This window comes from Melitaea cinxia, chromosome 8 (assembly GCF_905220565.1).
Source record: "Melitaea cinxia chromosome 8, ilMelCinx1.1, whole genome shotgun sequence".
NCBI lineage: Eukaryota > Metazoa > Arthropoda > Insecta > Lepidoptera > Nymphalidae > Melitaea > Melitaea cinxia.
The window spans coordinates 1,121,865-1,135,129 of record NC_059401.1 but is presented as its reverse complement, the minus strand read 5'-3'; the positions used below and the strand labels follow the sequence as shown (position 1 = coordinate 1,135,129).

General features: G+C 36.0%; 1 protein-coding gene and 1 non-coding gene across 2 annotated transcripts in view; both read right to left on the bottom strand.

Annotated features, from left to right (window-relative positions):
- Positions 1-1,618: 1,618 nt before the first annotated feature.
- LOC123655540 (protein croquemort-like) overlaps positions 1,619-13,265 on the bottom strand; it is a 42,854-nt gene continuing 31,207 nt past the window's right edge. The window contains exons 6-11 of the mRNA XM_045591311.1: positions 7,355-7,563; positions 6,531-6,639; positions 5,194-5,354; positions 4,127-4,231; positions 3,243-3,390; positions 1,619-1,987 (exon numbers count right to left, since the gene is read on the bottom strand). Coding sequence (XP_045447267.1) covers positions 1,871-1,987; positions 3,243-3,390; positions 4,127-4,231; positions 5,194-5,354; positions 6,531-6,639; positions 7,355-7,563 — 849 coding nt within the window. The 3' untranslated portion in view covers positions 1,619-1,870. The remainder of the gene's footprint in view (positions 1,988-3,242; positions 3,391-4,126; positions 4,232-5,193; positions 5,355-6,530; positions 6,640-7,354; positions 7,564-13,265) is intronic.
- Positions 2,426-2,507, bottom strand: Trnas-gcu. The gene has a single exon. It is a non-coding gene; the product is annotated as a tRNA-Ser (tRNA).

The following is a 13,265-nucleotide window of genomic DNA, read 5'->3' as shown; positions in this document are numbered from 1 at the left end:
TGACAGTGAAATTGTGTAAACAACTCACAGACATAACTTTTAATGTTAGTTGAAGTAAGACGTCAAAATATAAATAAAGATTTAAGTAGCGATTAGACAAATTATTAATAAATTATATAAAAGAAATATAAAAAATACAAAAAAAATTATATATAATTGGCTGTTAGCTAAAACACAGACATTAAGGCCCTGTTTCACCAGTTGTGGTGACGCTATTTGACGTATAAAGATATCCAACAGATAAAGTTTAAAATATATTATCATTCCACCATCAAATTTCACTTTACTTATTTAAGAGATATTACTATTCGCAAAAATGAATCTTTATCCTACTTCCTGCTTTTAAAGTCTAATCGTAACTTATCCGCAGGATAAACTTTTACCACAACTAGTGAAACAAACCCTAAATCGCCTACTTTAGGAATAGACAACCGTGTGTCACATTTATTCATTCATTACTACAAAAAAATTGAAAAAAAATCAGGAAATGAAAAATTACTTCGTAGTTTTCCTTCTAGATTATTATAGTCCCTGATAAGGAGATTGATGTAAAAATCGCTATTACCATAGTTGCATGTTGTCTAAAACTAAATTTCTGAGACGCTTTATAAGTTTCCTTAGGTCGAAAGTTAAAACATAAGAAAAAGCTGTTTTATTAAATACAAAGTCATTTTCGCTTAAAGTATATTAAGCATAGATTTTAGTTCAAGTTAATGTTTATTTTTCTTATCTGTAGGATTAAGTGACCGTTATTACAATTTAGGGCTTTACAAGCGTTAGAAATAGTTCTAGAAAAAATCAAATTTATCATCTGTTGATAAGTAAGAAAATTAAGTGTGTTATAACTGAAAATAAATTAGAAAAATTAATTTTTTAAGATTCTGTTTTTATTATAACATTAGATATAATAGTAGACAACTTCTTTGCAACAATACTAAAAAAAAATATACATAAAAAATCATAACATTGTTAATTCGATTTACGTATTTATATACTTACAAATTATGTACAAAATTATTTACAATATAAACAATATACTATGTATTTATTATGTAAATAATTAACAATGTAGAACGAATCTTTACAACAGGTATCCATTAATCCCCGTGATCCCACCCCACGCGAGCGAAGGAACACCCCAGAGGTTTTAGTCCGTGCGAATCGGACATACCCTCCAACTTCTTTGCTTTTCTTTTATTTTTCTTGTACAGTTAATACAAAGATCTCGAGAAAAGACAAAAAAAAAATACAAAAAAACTTCCTAGTAAATACCTATAATATTTTTAAGGCACGGTAACAATTATATTATAAATATTCAAGTCAATTCCATTTAAATCTTTTTTCTTTTTTGCAAGCTTTTTTTTAATAAACAAATATTATTTTTATATCTTCTTAAAATCGTAACTGTACTTATATTTACACAAGAAAAGTACTATCTTATGTTATATAGCACCATGGTCTAAATTTACTTAATTTTATATGAACTTTAATTCTTTATTAAATTAAGTAACAAATGTCATAAAAAAAAATAGTAAAATAAAATATTTTATCAATTATACAAACATCCTAAAAACTTTGAGTATCTATGAGGTCGAAAAAACGAAAAAAAAAAAGTTAATTCATTTGTCAAAACCTTTAACTTACAAAAATAAGAATGAAATTACTTTTCTTTCCATGGTAATCATTTCATAACAACAAATCTAAATTGACTTGTATGACATGATGACACACTATGATTTTATTTTATCTGTTTCCGATTTTGGCATCAGACTTTCCCGCTTTTTCGCTTTCTTGACATACAAAAGTTCTTATTGATATTGTATAATTTTTCTATGGTAACAATTAACATTCCTTAACGTTAGAAACCTATTCACATTAGCCTAGGTTCGTCTTCTAGCGTCGAGTCCAGTATCGGCGGGTCGTTTGACTTCAATAACTTCCTCATCAACACGTATATACCACCGACTAGTAGAAGAAGTCCGAGTCCCTAAAAGAAAAAAAAGTATATAATTGCCTTTAAAGTCATGGTCGCCTAGTAGGGAAACCTTTGTTGAGGGTCTATATACTAGAAATACACATAATACCATACCATACACAAACGCTTAGACCACAATTAACATTTGTATGATCTATACAGATATTTTTCTAGTACTTATGTTCAAAAATAAATACTACATAACTGAGATATCTGTTACATAAATAAAATATATTCATTAAATATGAAAGTAGCACATGTACAACAATATTAAAATCAAAAAATAAAAAAATGTTAAATCAAATATACTTAAAAAAATCAAATTTTATTCCAATCTCACTAATTTTTATAATTTTAATTTTATATTTTAATAAAATACATTACAACCAAATTCATAACAGCTGTATAGTATAACGAAAAATAATAATAATAGTAAGTTAAAAAAGCATTCGACGAGGATGGGATTCGAACCCACGCGTGCAGAGCACATTGGATTAGCAGTCCAACGCCTTAACCACTCGGCCACCTCGTCACTTAAGCAACGTTGGAAAACAACCATCATAACAGTAAAAAGTGGTAAAAATAAATAAATTACCCTACTAATTTATATCCATTTACAGTAATGTAAATAAGTCACGCAAAATTTCATCATTTTTTACCCCTTCCGACCCCTTTATACGTATGCATGACACTTTCAAAAATCACACTCGATTATTAAAAAAATTATGAAGTGTGAATGTAACATATATTTAGACAACCCCTTCCCCTCAGCCGTGTCATTCTTATCACGCTAAGATATTTGTTTGTATAAAATTATCTGTAGGTCTTCTCCTGGTTGTTATCATAGACACCCGAGGCTACAGTAAGGCGGCAGGAGTTAAGATCCAAAGAGAAGGACAAGAAGCCTTGGTGTTTTACACGTACGTACAGGCTGATTCAATTTATATGAACAACAAGTCTACGGCTTATGATTACCAATGCCAGTGATTGACCGTTGCTCTCTCTGGTCTCAAACGTTTAAAGGACTGTATTGTGGCCAATGGAGACCATTTCGAATAAGCTTTTGTGTTAGGCCCTAGGGACTTTCCGGAAGCGCGTAGAACACAAAGTTGATCGTATTACAAATAACTTGACTTTAAAACTTTCGCTACAGTTATAGAAGCCAACGGCTAACACATAAGCGGTAAGTCCGTATGGTATCTGGCTACGAATAACTTTCAGGATTATATTATACAAAGACAACAACAAGGTTATAAGAGCCACTTACCGTTAATGCATAAAGCCCGTAGGGTATCCCACTCCTCAGGGATAACGCTAACCTGGCCAGCGACGCGTAGTCCTCCGTGATGCGGACCTCCTGCCGGAACCAGAACATGGGCACCAGCGTGTCGGGGTCTGGTAGCTGGTTGTTTAGACTGAAATACAAAGAATAAGTCCAATGACCATCCATCAGACTGGCCCGATAGCGCAGTGTGCAAAGACCCTACTGCAGAGGGTTGTGAACTCAATTCCCAAACACAAACATTAAGTTACCTTTGGAATAAACGACCATGTGTGTACGTCAAATATATTTATTTAAAAATGACTTACACGTTGTAACGTGCCTATGCCTACGATTATTACATATGATTTAACTAAGGTGGGGCTCAGCAGGAAATATCGACCTCGACCTTACAGAAGATCACAGTTAAACGATACTGTTTCAAGCAGTGCAGTGTTGTGTTCCTGTTGGTCAGTAAGGTCACCAGAGATCCGGGGAGGGGGTAGAGGGGGGGGGGGGGTTAGGGTCAGCAACGCGCTTGCGATGCTTCTGATGTTGCAGACGCCTATAGCCTACGGTAATCACTTACCATCAGGTGAGCCACTTGTTTGCATATCTAAAATCAAAATTGTAAAAGTGCTTTTGGAGCCTACTTGAATTAACTACATAATCATTAAATTAATTGATTGATATAATAATCTTTTGCTTGAAAACGAAAACATTTGTTAGCAAAGAATAATAATTGATCAAAAATTGAATGTGCTCTTAGTTGTATGAGCAGAATTTGCTTATAAGTTTTGATAAAGTATAAAAAAGTCTAAGAGTACGGACTTTTCAATGTCTAACTAAATATTTTAGTGATAGAAATTTGTAGTAATTAATAAGCTTACCTAAAACCGCGTATGTGTCTGATTAGAAGGTTGATCTGTAGTTGAGCCGCTACCCTTAGAGGCATTCCGGTGTACATTTCTAGCGCTAGTTCGAAATTCATATCTCTGTAAATATAAATTTTATTTAAGTTAACAAACAAGGCTCGTGTTTGTTAAGTGTTACAGAGTTTTGACGATGTGTTAGCGCAATGGTCACAGCGATGGATTGCGGCTGTTGCGCTGGCGGTCGTGGGTTTGGTCCCCGCACACGACATACATTTGTATTGGTCATACAGATTTTGTCCGTAGTCTGGGTGGTTGTGCTTGTGTATTGTGTTTCCAGACGATAGATGAGTCAATCCTTGTGGGAGCGTTATTTATTTATTTATTTAATTTAGTTTTGCGAAGTTCAAAAGTGTGACAATTTGTGCAAGATATTTGAAATAGAGGAAATTCTGAGAATTACTTTAGAAGTTTAGTTAGTTCTGGTGATGGCAGATTTTTTACTGGCAATCGTTAAATAATAATAAATATTTTGCCAACATAAATTAAGTCATTAGCGTCTTCGGTGCAAAAAAGTCAGCACAGCGTGATGACTATGGGCAACACGCATGAGTTCACGACATTTTTGGCGCGAATTTGTGGAGGCCTATGTCCAGCAGTGGACTAAATTAGGCTGAAGTGATGATGATGATGAAATTAATTCAAATTTCATGAACTTTGTTGTCCCTCTCTATCATCTATCTTATGCTTCTTCCAAATTAAACTCAGCAAAGAATATCCTGCTCAAAATCTGGAGCAGCCCGACTGGTATGATACCTAAAAATATCTTACAGAAGATCCCAGCTAAATAATAATGCTTTCAGGTAGTGTGGTGTTTCGGTTGGTGAGTAAGATGACCAGGACTCTTGGGGGAATTGGGGATAGGGTCGGAAATCGGCTTGCGATGATTCTGATGTTGCCGGTGTCTATAAGCTACGGTAATTGTTTACCAACAGGTGGGCCGTACACTTGTTTGCCAACCAAGTTATATAAAAAAAGAAAGACGGATTTTACAGTACAGAAGTGTAGGACTAAGCGAAACTTACGGTTTAGGGTTAAGGCCCTTCACTTTTGAGGCGTAGTACGGGTCCATGTTGAGGAAGTGAGGCTGTGTCACGAAGGCCGGGGCTCCAAAACGACACGATGACACGTTGAGCGCGCCCGATGGTAAGCAGTTGGCGTCCCGGACCTCGTCGCAGTAGCATGCCTGGCGTGTCAAGTACGGTTAACTCAATAATTATTTAGACTACTCGATAATAAACTCGATATTTTTTTATTCATTTTTATTTTATTTTTTTAATTATATATTTTTTTTATTTTATCGTTATTTTATAAGTGGTTTTTTAATAACTGCTACTGTGCTGTAGTGACGTGTACTGTACTGTGTGATTACGGAAATGTAGAATATAGCAACCCCTCTCTTCCCATGGATGTCGTAAGAGGCGACTGAGGGATAACACAGTTCCACTACCACCTTGGAACTTAAAAAGCCGACCGATAACGGGGACCGATGATGGCTTTGAAATACTCAGGCCGAAGACGAGCAGCAGCGTCTTCGGTGCAACAAAGCCAACCCTGCGGTCACCAATTAATTTGAAATTACTGATTTCTTTTATATTTTATTAGTCTGTTGTATAAAAGAGTTATGTTGCCAGTTAAAAGAGAAAAACATGAGTTCACGACATTTGGCATTTGGCAAGTTGTGGAAGCCTATATCCAGCAGTGGACTGCGGTATGCTGCAGGGAATTGTAGTACGAGTAGTCGCCTTAAAACACCGACGGTTCGATTGCCACTCGGGATGGATATTTGTGTTTGTACAAATATTCCTTTCCAGTTTGTATGTCTGTCCTTGTGGCTGTCTCCACCGTGCCTCGGAGAGCACATTAAGCCGTCGGTCACGGTTGTTATCATAAATAACTGATAACGATCGTTTTTCATAGTATGAAAGATATCCGCCAAACTGCAGTGGAGCAGCGCGGTGGATTACGCTACAATCCTTCGCCTACATGAAGAGAGAGGCCTAATATCCTTCGAGCCGGATTGCAAGGTGTAAAGTACTTACTACTATAGAACAACAACTGAGGTAGGGCACAGCAGGGAATATCTTGCTCAAAATTTGGAGCAGCCTTACTGAGGAAGTACCCCGACCTTACAGAAGGCCACAGCTAAATAACACTGCAGAAAAACTGCTTATTCTTGTGGTAGTAAGGTGACCAGAATTTCTGGGGGGATTTGGGGTAGGGTCGGCAAAACGAAGCGATGCTTGTAGTGTTGCAGGCGTCTATAAGCTACGGTAATCTCTTACCACCAGGTGAGCCGTACGCTTGTTTGCCGACCTAGTGATATAAAAAAAAAACTTCGGAAAAGTAGACAATAGGTTACCTTGCTGGGATATTTGTATCCGTTATCGAAGAGTGAATCGTTAGCCGCGTAGTTCATTCCTTCGATGCCTCTCAGTTCCATCGGGCCGGTCTTAGAAAGAGTCATATATCTGAAAAAATACGTTATACAATGTAAAACCATTCATCGACAAACTTTTTACATTACCCTTACATAAGATTCTGTGAAATTGCTTTTGATAAAAGGTTGGTAAGTTTAGTTCATTTTATCTACGGTTACTCGTATATAATGACGTGATTGTTTTTACGCTTACGCTACTCTTCAGCCTGTAATATCCCACTACTGGGCATAGGACTCTTTCCCCATGTAGGAGAAGGATCAGAGCTTAATCCACCACGCTGCTCCAATGCGGGTTTGGCGGATATATTCCCTACTATGAGTAAAGATCGCTATGTTGTTCGCATGATTGTTTTTACTTTATTGAAATTTAGTGTCAACTTTTAAAATAGTTATAATAACCAATTCACTGACCTACATTTTCGACTGTGTATCACAACACTACGTCTCATGGGGACGAATCAATCGCTGATAAATAAACTGAATGTACATAGAACAATACGATATTTCTAATTCATTAACTTAAATGTAAACGGCAATAGATCTCCCCATATATGTATTTAAAGGGTTTGAACCCAACCCGCCATTTGGCTTTGATACGATTTAGCAAAAATATTCTATCCAACTATCAATATTCACCCGTGTTTAATAATTAACCAGCGAGATCGAACGTTTTAAGCTCAGATCAGATTGAAATACCAGCCACCATCAACTACACTAGAACTACTATCGAATTTTAAGCCACTTACGTGCAAATATCGGGTGCGAATACGGTAATTTCCGGCTGGCCTAATTCGGGCGCCCACAATTCCCCGGTGGAGCCCTTCACGGCTCCACACTCATCTCTGTACAAAGTTTCGTTGGAGTACCTCCACTTCTCCAGGTTACCCAGCTGGGAGAAATCATTCTCGCCGGTGTTCATGAGAAAGCTACCGTCGTATTCTATTGAACCGTTTCGCTGGAAACGAGTAAAAAATGTATATAAATAAAAATTATTATACTGAGGAGGGGCACAGCAAGAAATGTCCTGGTCAAAACCTGGACTAGTCTGTTTGGGGAAGTTCACCTCAAGTTGTTTTGTTCCTGTGGTGAGTATGTAGGATCAGATAAGCTTTCCATCAGGTGAGCTGTATGCTTATTTGCGTAACTAGGGATGTATGTTTTTTTTTTATGTCACTAGGTCGGCAAACAAGCGTACGGCTCACCTGATGGTAAGCGATTACCGTAGCTTATAGACGCCTGCCACACCAGAAGCATCGCAAGCGCGTTGCCGACCCAATTCCCAATCCCCCCAGGAGCTCTGGTCACCTTACTCACCAACAGGAACACAATACTGCTTGAAAACAGTATTATTTTGCTGTGATCTTCTGTAAGGTTGAGGTACTACCCCAGTCGGGCTGCTGCATATTTTGAGCAGGTATGTATTTTTCAATGTCAAATAAAAATAAAAATATGAAATATTGTCAAAAGAATATTTAGGGATAGGTCACCCTTATCATTTAGGAGTATAAATTTCTCTCTCGATTCTCAGACCTACCGGATATGCAAGAAAATTTCATAAAAACCGGTCCCGCCGTTTCGGAAGAGTATGGTAACCAACATTGTGATAGTAAAATTTTATATATATGATAAGCATAATGAAAGAAAGACTCAGGTCAACTATCTTTGTATCGACTAGATGGCTTGATGAGACTTTGATGTAGTATGAGACCTTGTTTTACGCTCTCCGAAGCAGAAAACAAGGTTAATTTGTGTTTGTGTCGTGGATTCGATTCCAGCCCCAAGGACGATCTTACTAGCTGATCAAATAGACTAAAACTAGTCGGTTGATTGAAACTATGACTTATATTAATTTATTAGTAACTAGCTGCCCGGACAGACTTCGTTCTGTCAAAAGTTAATAGTAAAAAAAATTTATATATTTTTTTTTCCCCCTATTAAAACCGTCCATGGGCCTAACATACAAAAAAAAAATGAATTAGCCGAATTCGTCGAGCCACTCTCGAGTCATGCGCTTAGAAACATTCATTTCATTTTTACTCCTTAGGGGCCGTCCATTAATCATATTAAGTGCGAAGGGGGGGAGGGGGGGGGGAGAGAAAAAAGTTACGAGATATCACAGTAAGAAGTCTAAAACTTAACCACACATCACCAGGTGAGCTGGACCCCAACCCAGGGTTAAAAATTTGATAAGAATATCAACTGATTAACGGAGGACACCTTGCTTGATGTTATACCACGCTCTCATAGCCAGTTACGTTTCGTATATCTAAGACACAGTGCAGGCCTGTTGTGCGGAAGTTTTACTTCAGTCGTGTGGTCTCAGTCAAAAGGTAGGTAATTAAAAGATAGCCCTTTAGATAGTCCCTTTTTTTATCACACCGAGAATATTTGACGACGCGTTGGCGCAGCGGTCATAGCACTGGCTGTTGCGCTAACGGTCGCGGGTTCGATTCCCGCTCACGACAAACATTTTTATCGACCATGTAGATGTTTGTCGTGGTCTGGGCGTTGTGTTTGTGTATTGTGTTTCCGGACCCCCAGCACAGGAGAAAATCCTACTGGGGGCCGTGGAGTGTGAAACGTATATTTATTTATTTATTTAATTATTTATTTCTTCGCACAGAAATACCATTTCAATGTATTATAAACAGATATGATTTTATGATTCTATCAAGTCTATGCTGTCTTCGTGGAAAATTATAGGTGCCATGTAAATCGTTTCTACGACCATTCTAATCTTAATGTACACACACACACACACACACACACACAATCTTAATGATTTAAAATGATTTATTTTATTTTTGTTTCGTTGTTACCCGTACGTGTCTACTACAGTCTTCATAGTTCATTAGTATTATTTTTGTTTTATCTGTGAAGCAAAAAGCTCATAAATACAAATATTATATTTTGTAAGCTGATAATAAACCAATCATAATAGAATAACAAAGAAAAACAAATGTACAAACGGTGATCTTATCTTTAAAATAGCGATCTCTGTCAGACCTAAAATATTATATTAGAGGAGACATAGTAGTAGGAGATCCGAACTAGGGACAAACTTCACCTATCTGCTTAGTGGATGAATATTATTTTATATTTATTTTATTATATTGGAAAAAAAAAACGCAGAAGGTTTGGATGAAAAATTTCTGGCCAGACTATGTTTAATTCAAAAAAAAAAAAACATTTTTAATTAAAAATGCACTTACGAGTTTAAAGAATAAAAATGTCTACCGACAGCACGAAGTCTGTAGAAAATTCAAACGATAGGTTGTCTATCATTTTCCCGAAATAACTACTGGGAGATAGGTATAAAAATGTATATTAATACTAGCTGACTCGGCAAATGTTGTCTTGCCGCTGTACGCTATTTAAAAATAGGGGTCGGTGGTAGAAGGGAAAAATTTAAGGTTGTATGTATTTTTCAACGCCAAATCATAATAAAATAAAAAATAAATAATTTATCTAAAAATGAAAAAAAATAGGGGTGGACTACCCTGAACATTTAGGAGGATGAAAAATAGATGTTGTTTGATTCTTAGACCTACCCCATATGCACACAAAATTTCATGAGAATCGTTCAAGCTGTTTCGGAGGAGTTTGACTACTTACAAACACCGCGACACCAGAAATTTTATATATTATGATATATTGTTCTTGTTACTTTCAATTACATGTTTTATAAATAAATCTTACATCAAAATGAGCGCTGTTTCATTGCGAATACGATGGTATAGGATTTCCAGCTAAAAGTCTGGTTTGAATGGCGTTTATCGAATACAGGCTATACATATATGGCCAGACGCCGCGTTGGCGCAACGGTTACAGCCATGGATTGTACCTGTTGCGCTGGCGGTTGCGGGTTCGATCCCCGCACATGCCAAACATTTGTATTGGCTATATAGGTATTTGCCGTGGTCTGGGTGTTTGTGCAGTCCTTGTGGGTCCCCACCGTGCCTCGGAGAGCACGTTAAGCCGTCGGTCCCGGTTGTTATCGTGTACACCTGATAGCGATCGTTACTCATTGTAGGAAATATATCCGCCAACCCGCATTGGAGCAGCGTGGTGGATTAAGCTCCTATCTCCTACATGGGGAAAGTCCTACATGGGGAAAGTCCAGTAGTGGGATATTACAGGCTGAAGCGTAGCGTACGCGTAGATATGGCAAGAAATTTTCAAGTCAACTCTTTCGCGATTTATATTTAACATACTTAAGTATAAAATATTTTTTATCCATTAAGCAGATAGGTAAACATCATGTCTAGTTCGGATCTTAGACTATAGATATATGAGTGAAATTGTGCAACAATAAAAAACTCGATAAGGATTCATTGAAACAACAAACCGGTTACAACAAATATGGCCTCAGTTATGAAACGTTTATGACTTATTATCAGCAATGAAATCGTTTTACGACTATTGAATTCAAATCAGGGTAATGTCTGATTAAATATTTTGTATGTGTATTAATATATTCTTTCGGTAAAGTGTTGTCTGTCATAATCTATTTTTATGAGTAAGACGAGTAAAACTACAATAAAATAAACATACATAATAAACGCTTTAAATTTTTACAATCCTGTATTCTAACACATGCAAAATAAAGGGAGGTCCTAAATAAAGGGATCGCTACGATCGCTAGCGTGCCGCCACTACGCCAATGTGCTGTTAACAGATGATGTTCCAAGATCCTTCAGGAATTGTGACATTGCAATAATTATAGTTACTAGTGGTCGCACAGTGGTCGAAATTCGACCATAATTAAAAAATTTAATAACAAAAAAACAAACAAAAGTAATGAAAATAAATAACCGTTTTTAAAATTTCTAAATTTGACTATAGATTTTTATTTTTAGATTTTTTTTTATTTTTTTTTATTGATTTAATATGTTTTTATGCATAGTTTAAAAAAATCCTAGCATTCTGCACTCCTTCTCTATATAAATTATAAGTATGATAGATTTCATACTCCTCCGTTCGCGCCATTTTCGTAAAAAGGAGTACAAAGTTTTTGCTCCACGTATTAATATATATATGATATGTTTGCTTTATATTCACCAAAATTAATTTACAAAAGAATTATCAATTTATAGTTTCTAACATGACGATTTAAAAGTGCTTTTGAAGCATACAAAAAATGAGATTATTTTTTTACGATTTTTTTAGTAATTATCATAAATATAAAAAGAAAGGTGATTTATGTCGTAGGTACAACTAATTCGACGGAATTTTTAACAGAAGTTAAGCAGTTAGCGATTATCGCATGATCGATTGATATTTAAATTTTTACATGTTGCTAATCGCACACTAGGTGACTAATTGATAAGTCTTTAAATAAGCGATTGATAAAATCACAACATATTTGAGAAAGTTGATATTATTAATATTTATTACTCCATAGTCCATACATACAAGTTCACACAAGACTGATCCAGACACAAGTCATACAAAGAAAAGTATCTCAACATTTAAAAAAGAAATACTAATGTTGAAATTTAAATAAACAATAATAAAATAATCATCATCATCATCATCATCATTTCAGCCTATTGCAGTCCACTGCTGGATATAGGCCTCCAAAAGTTCGCGTCAAAAATGGCGTGAAATCAGGTGTTTTGATCATAGTCACCACGCTGGGCAGGCGGGTTGGTGACCGCAGGGTTGGCTTTGTCGCAACGAAGACGCTGCTGCCCGTCTTCGGCCTGTGTATTTCAAAGCCAACAGTTAGCTTTTTAAGTTCCAAGGTGGTAATGGAACTGTGTTATCCCTTAGTCGCCTCTTACGACACCCACGGAAAGAGAGAGAAAAATATTTTTACATTTTATTGATTATTTTTTATATTTTTTGTCTTATTCAGTACAAAAAATATAAGAAATAATCAATAAAATGTAAGAGTATTTAGTGATCATTAAATGTCTACACTGAAATATAAATAAAATATTAAAATTGAATGTCAGCACTCAATATCCGTGCTAATAAATATACAATGCTATGATAAACACTGAAATAGGCATGAAATTATACAATCAGGGAAAGTGAATGCGTTCCGATCGAACTATTGTAACTCTGTAGCAACACCACCGGTCCGGTGAGCGCTGAAAATATTACCGACCAATCATTTATTTCGTTATCGTCTTCTGATTTTTTTAAGTAAAACATCTATACGCACGCTTGACTTGGGGAGTCAGCTGGTGAATGCGTGACGAGAGCGTTACGAAAAGTGAGATCTGGCGAGGCGAACAAAAGTTGAGAGGGAGATATAAGTTAATGAAAATAGAAAGAGAGAAAGTTAAGTTTCGTATATTACTGTAGGTGCAACTAAAGGAGTACTTAAGTCGTGTGGTCTAGTTATAGCACACTCATTTTTTTTCTTCATCTTTAATTCCTCGAATTGGTCAAGCCGTAATCGATTTTCGTCTTTCGCAATACTTTTGAGGATTTATTTTAATTATAAAGAAGAACAACTACTGGATATTTCGTATACACTTTTTTTTTTGATAAAATTTTCACAAAAATATGTTTGTTAAGTTAACCAAATCACATTTTTGGTCTTTGAAACGTCTATGTTAACAACCGAGACGCATAGCTTTGCATGGGTACGATGAAGAGACCCATATGGACATAGGACAAAATAAGAATGAATAGAAGAAGACA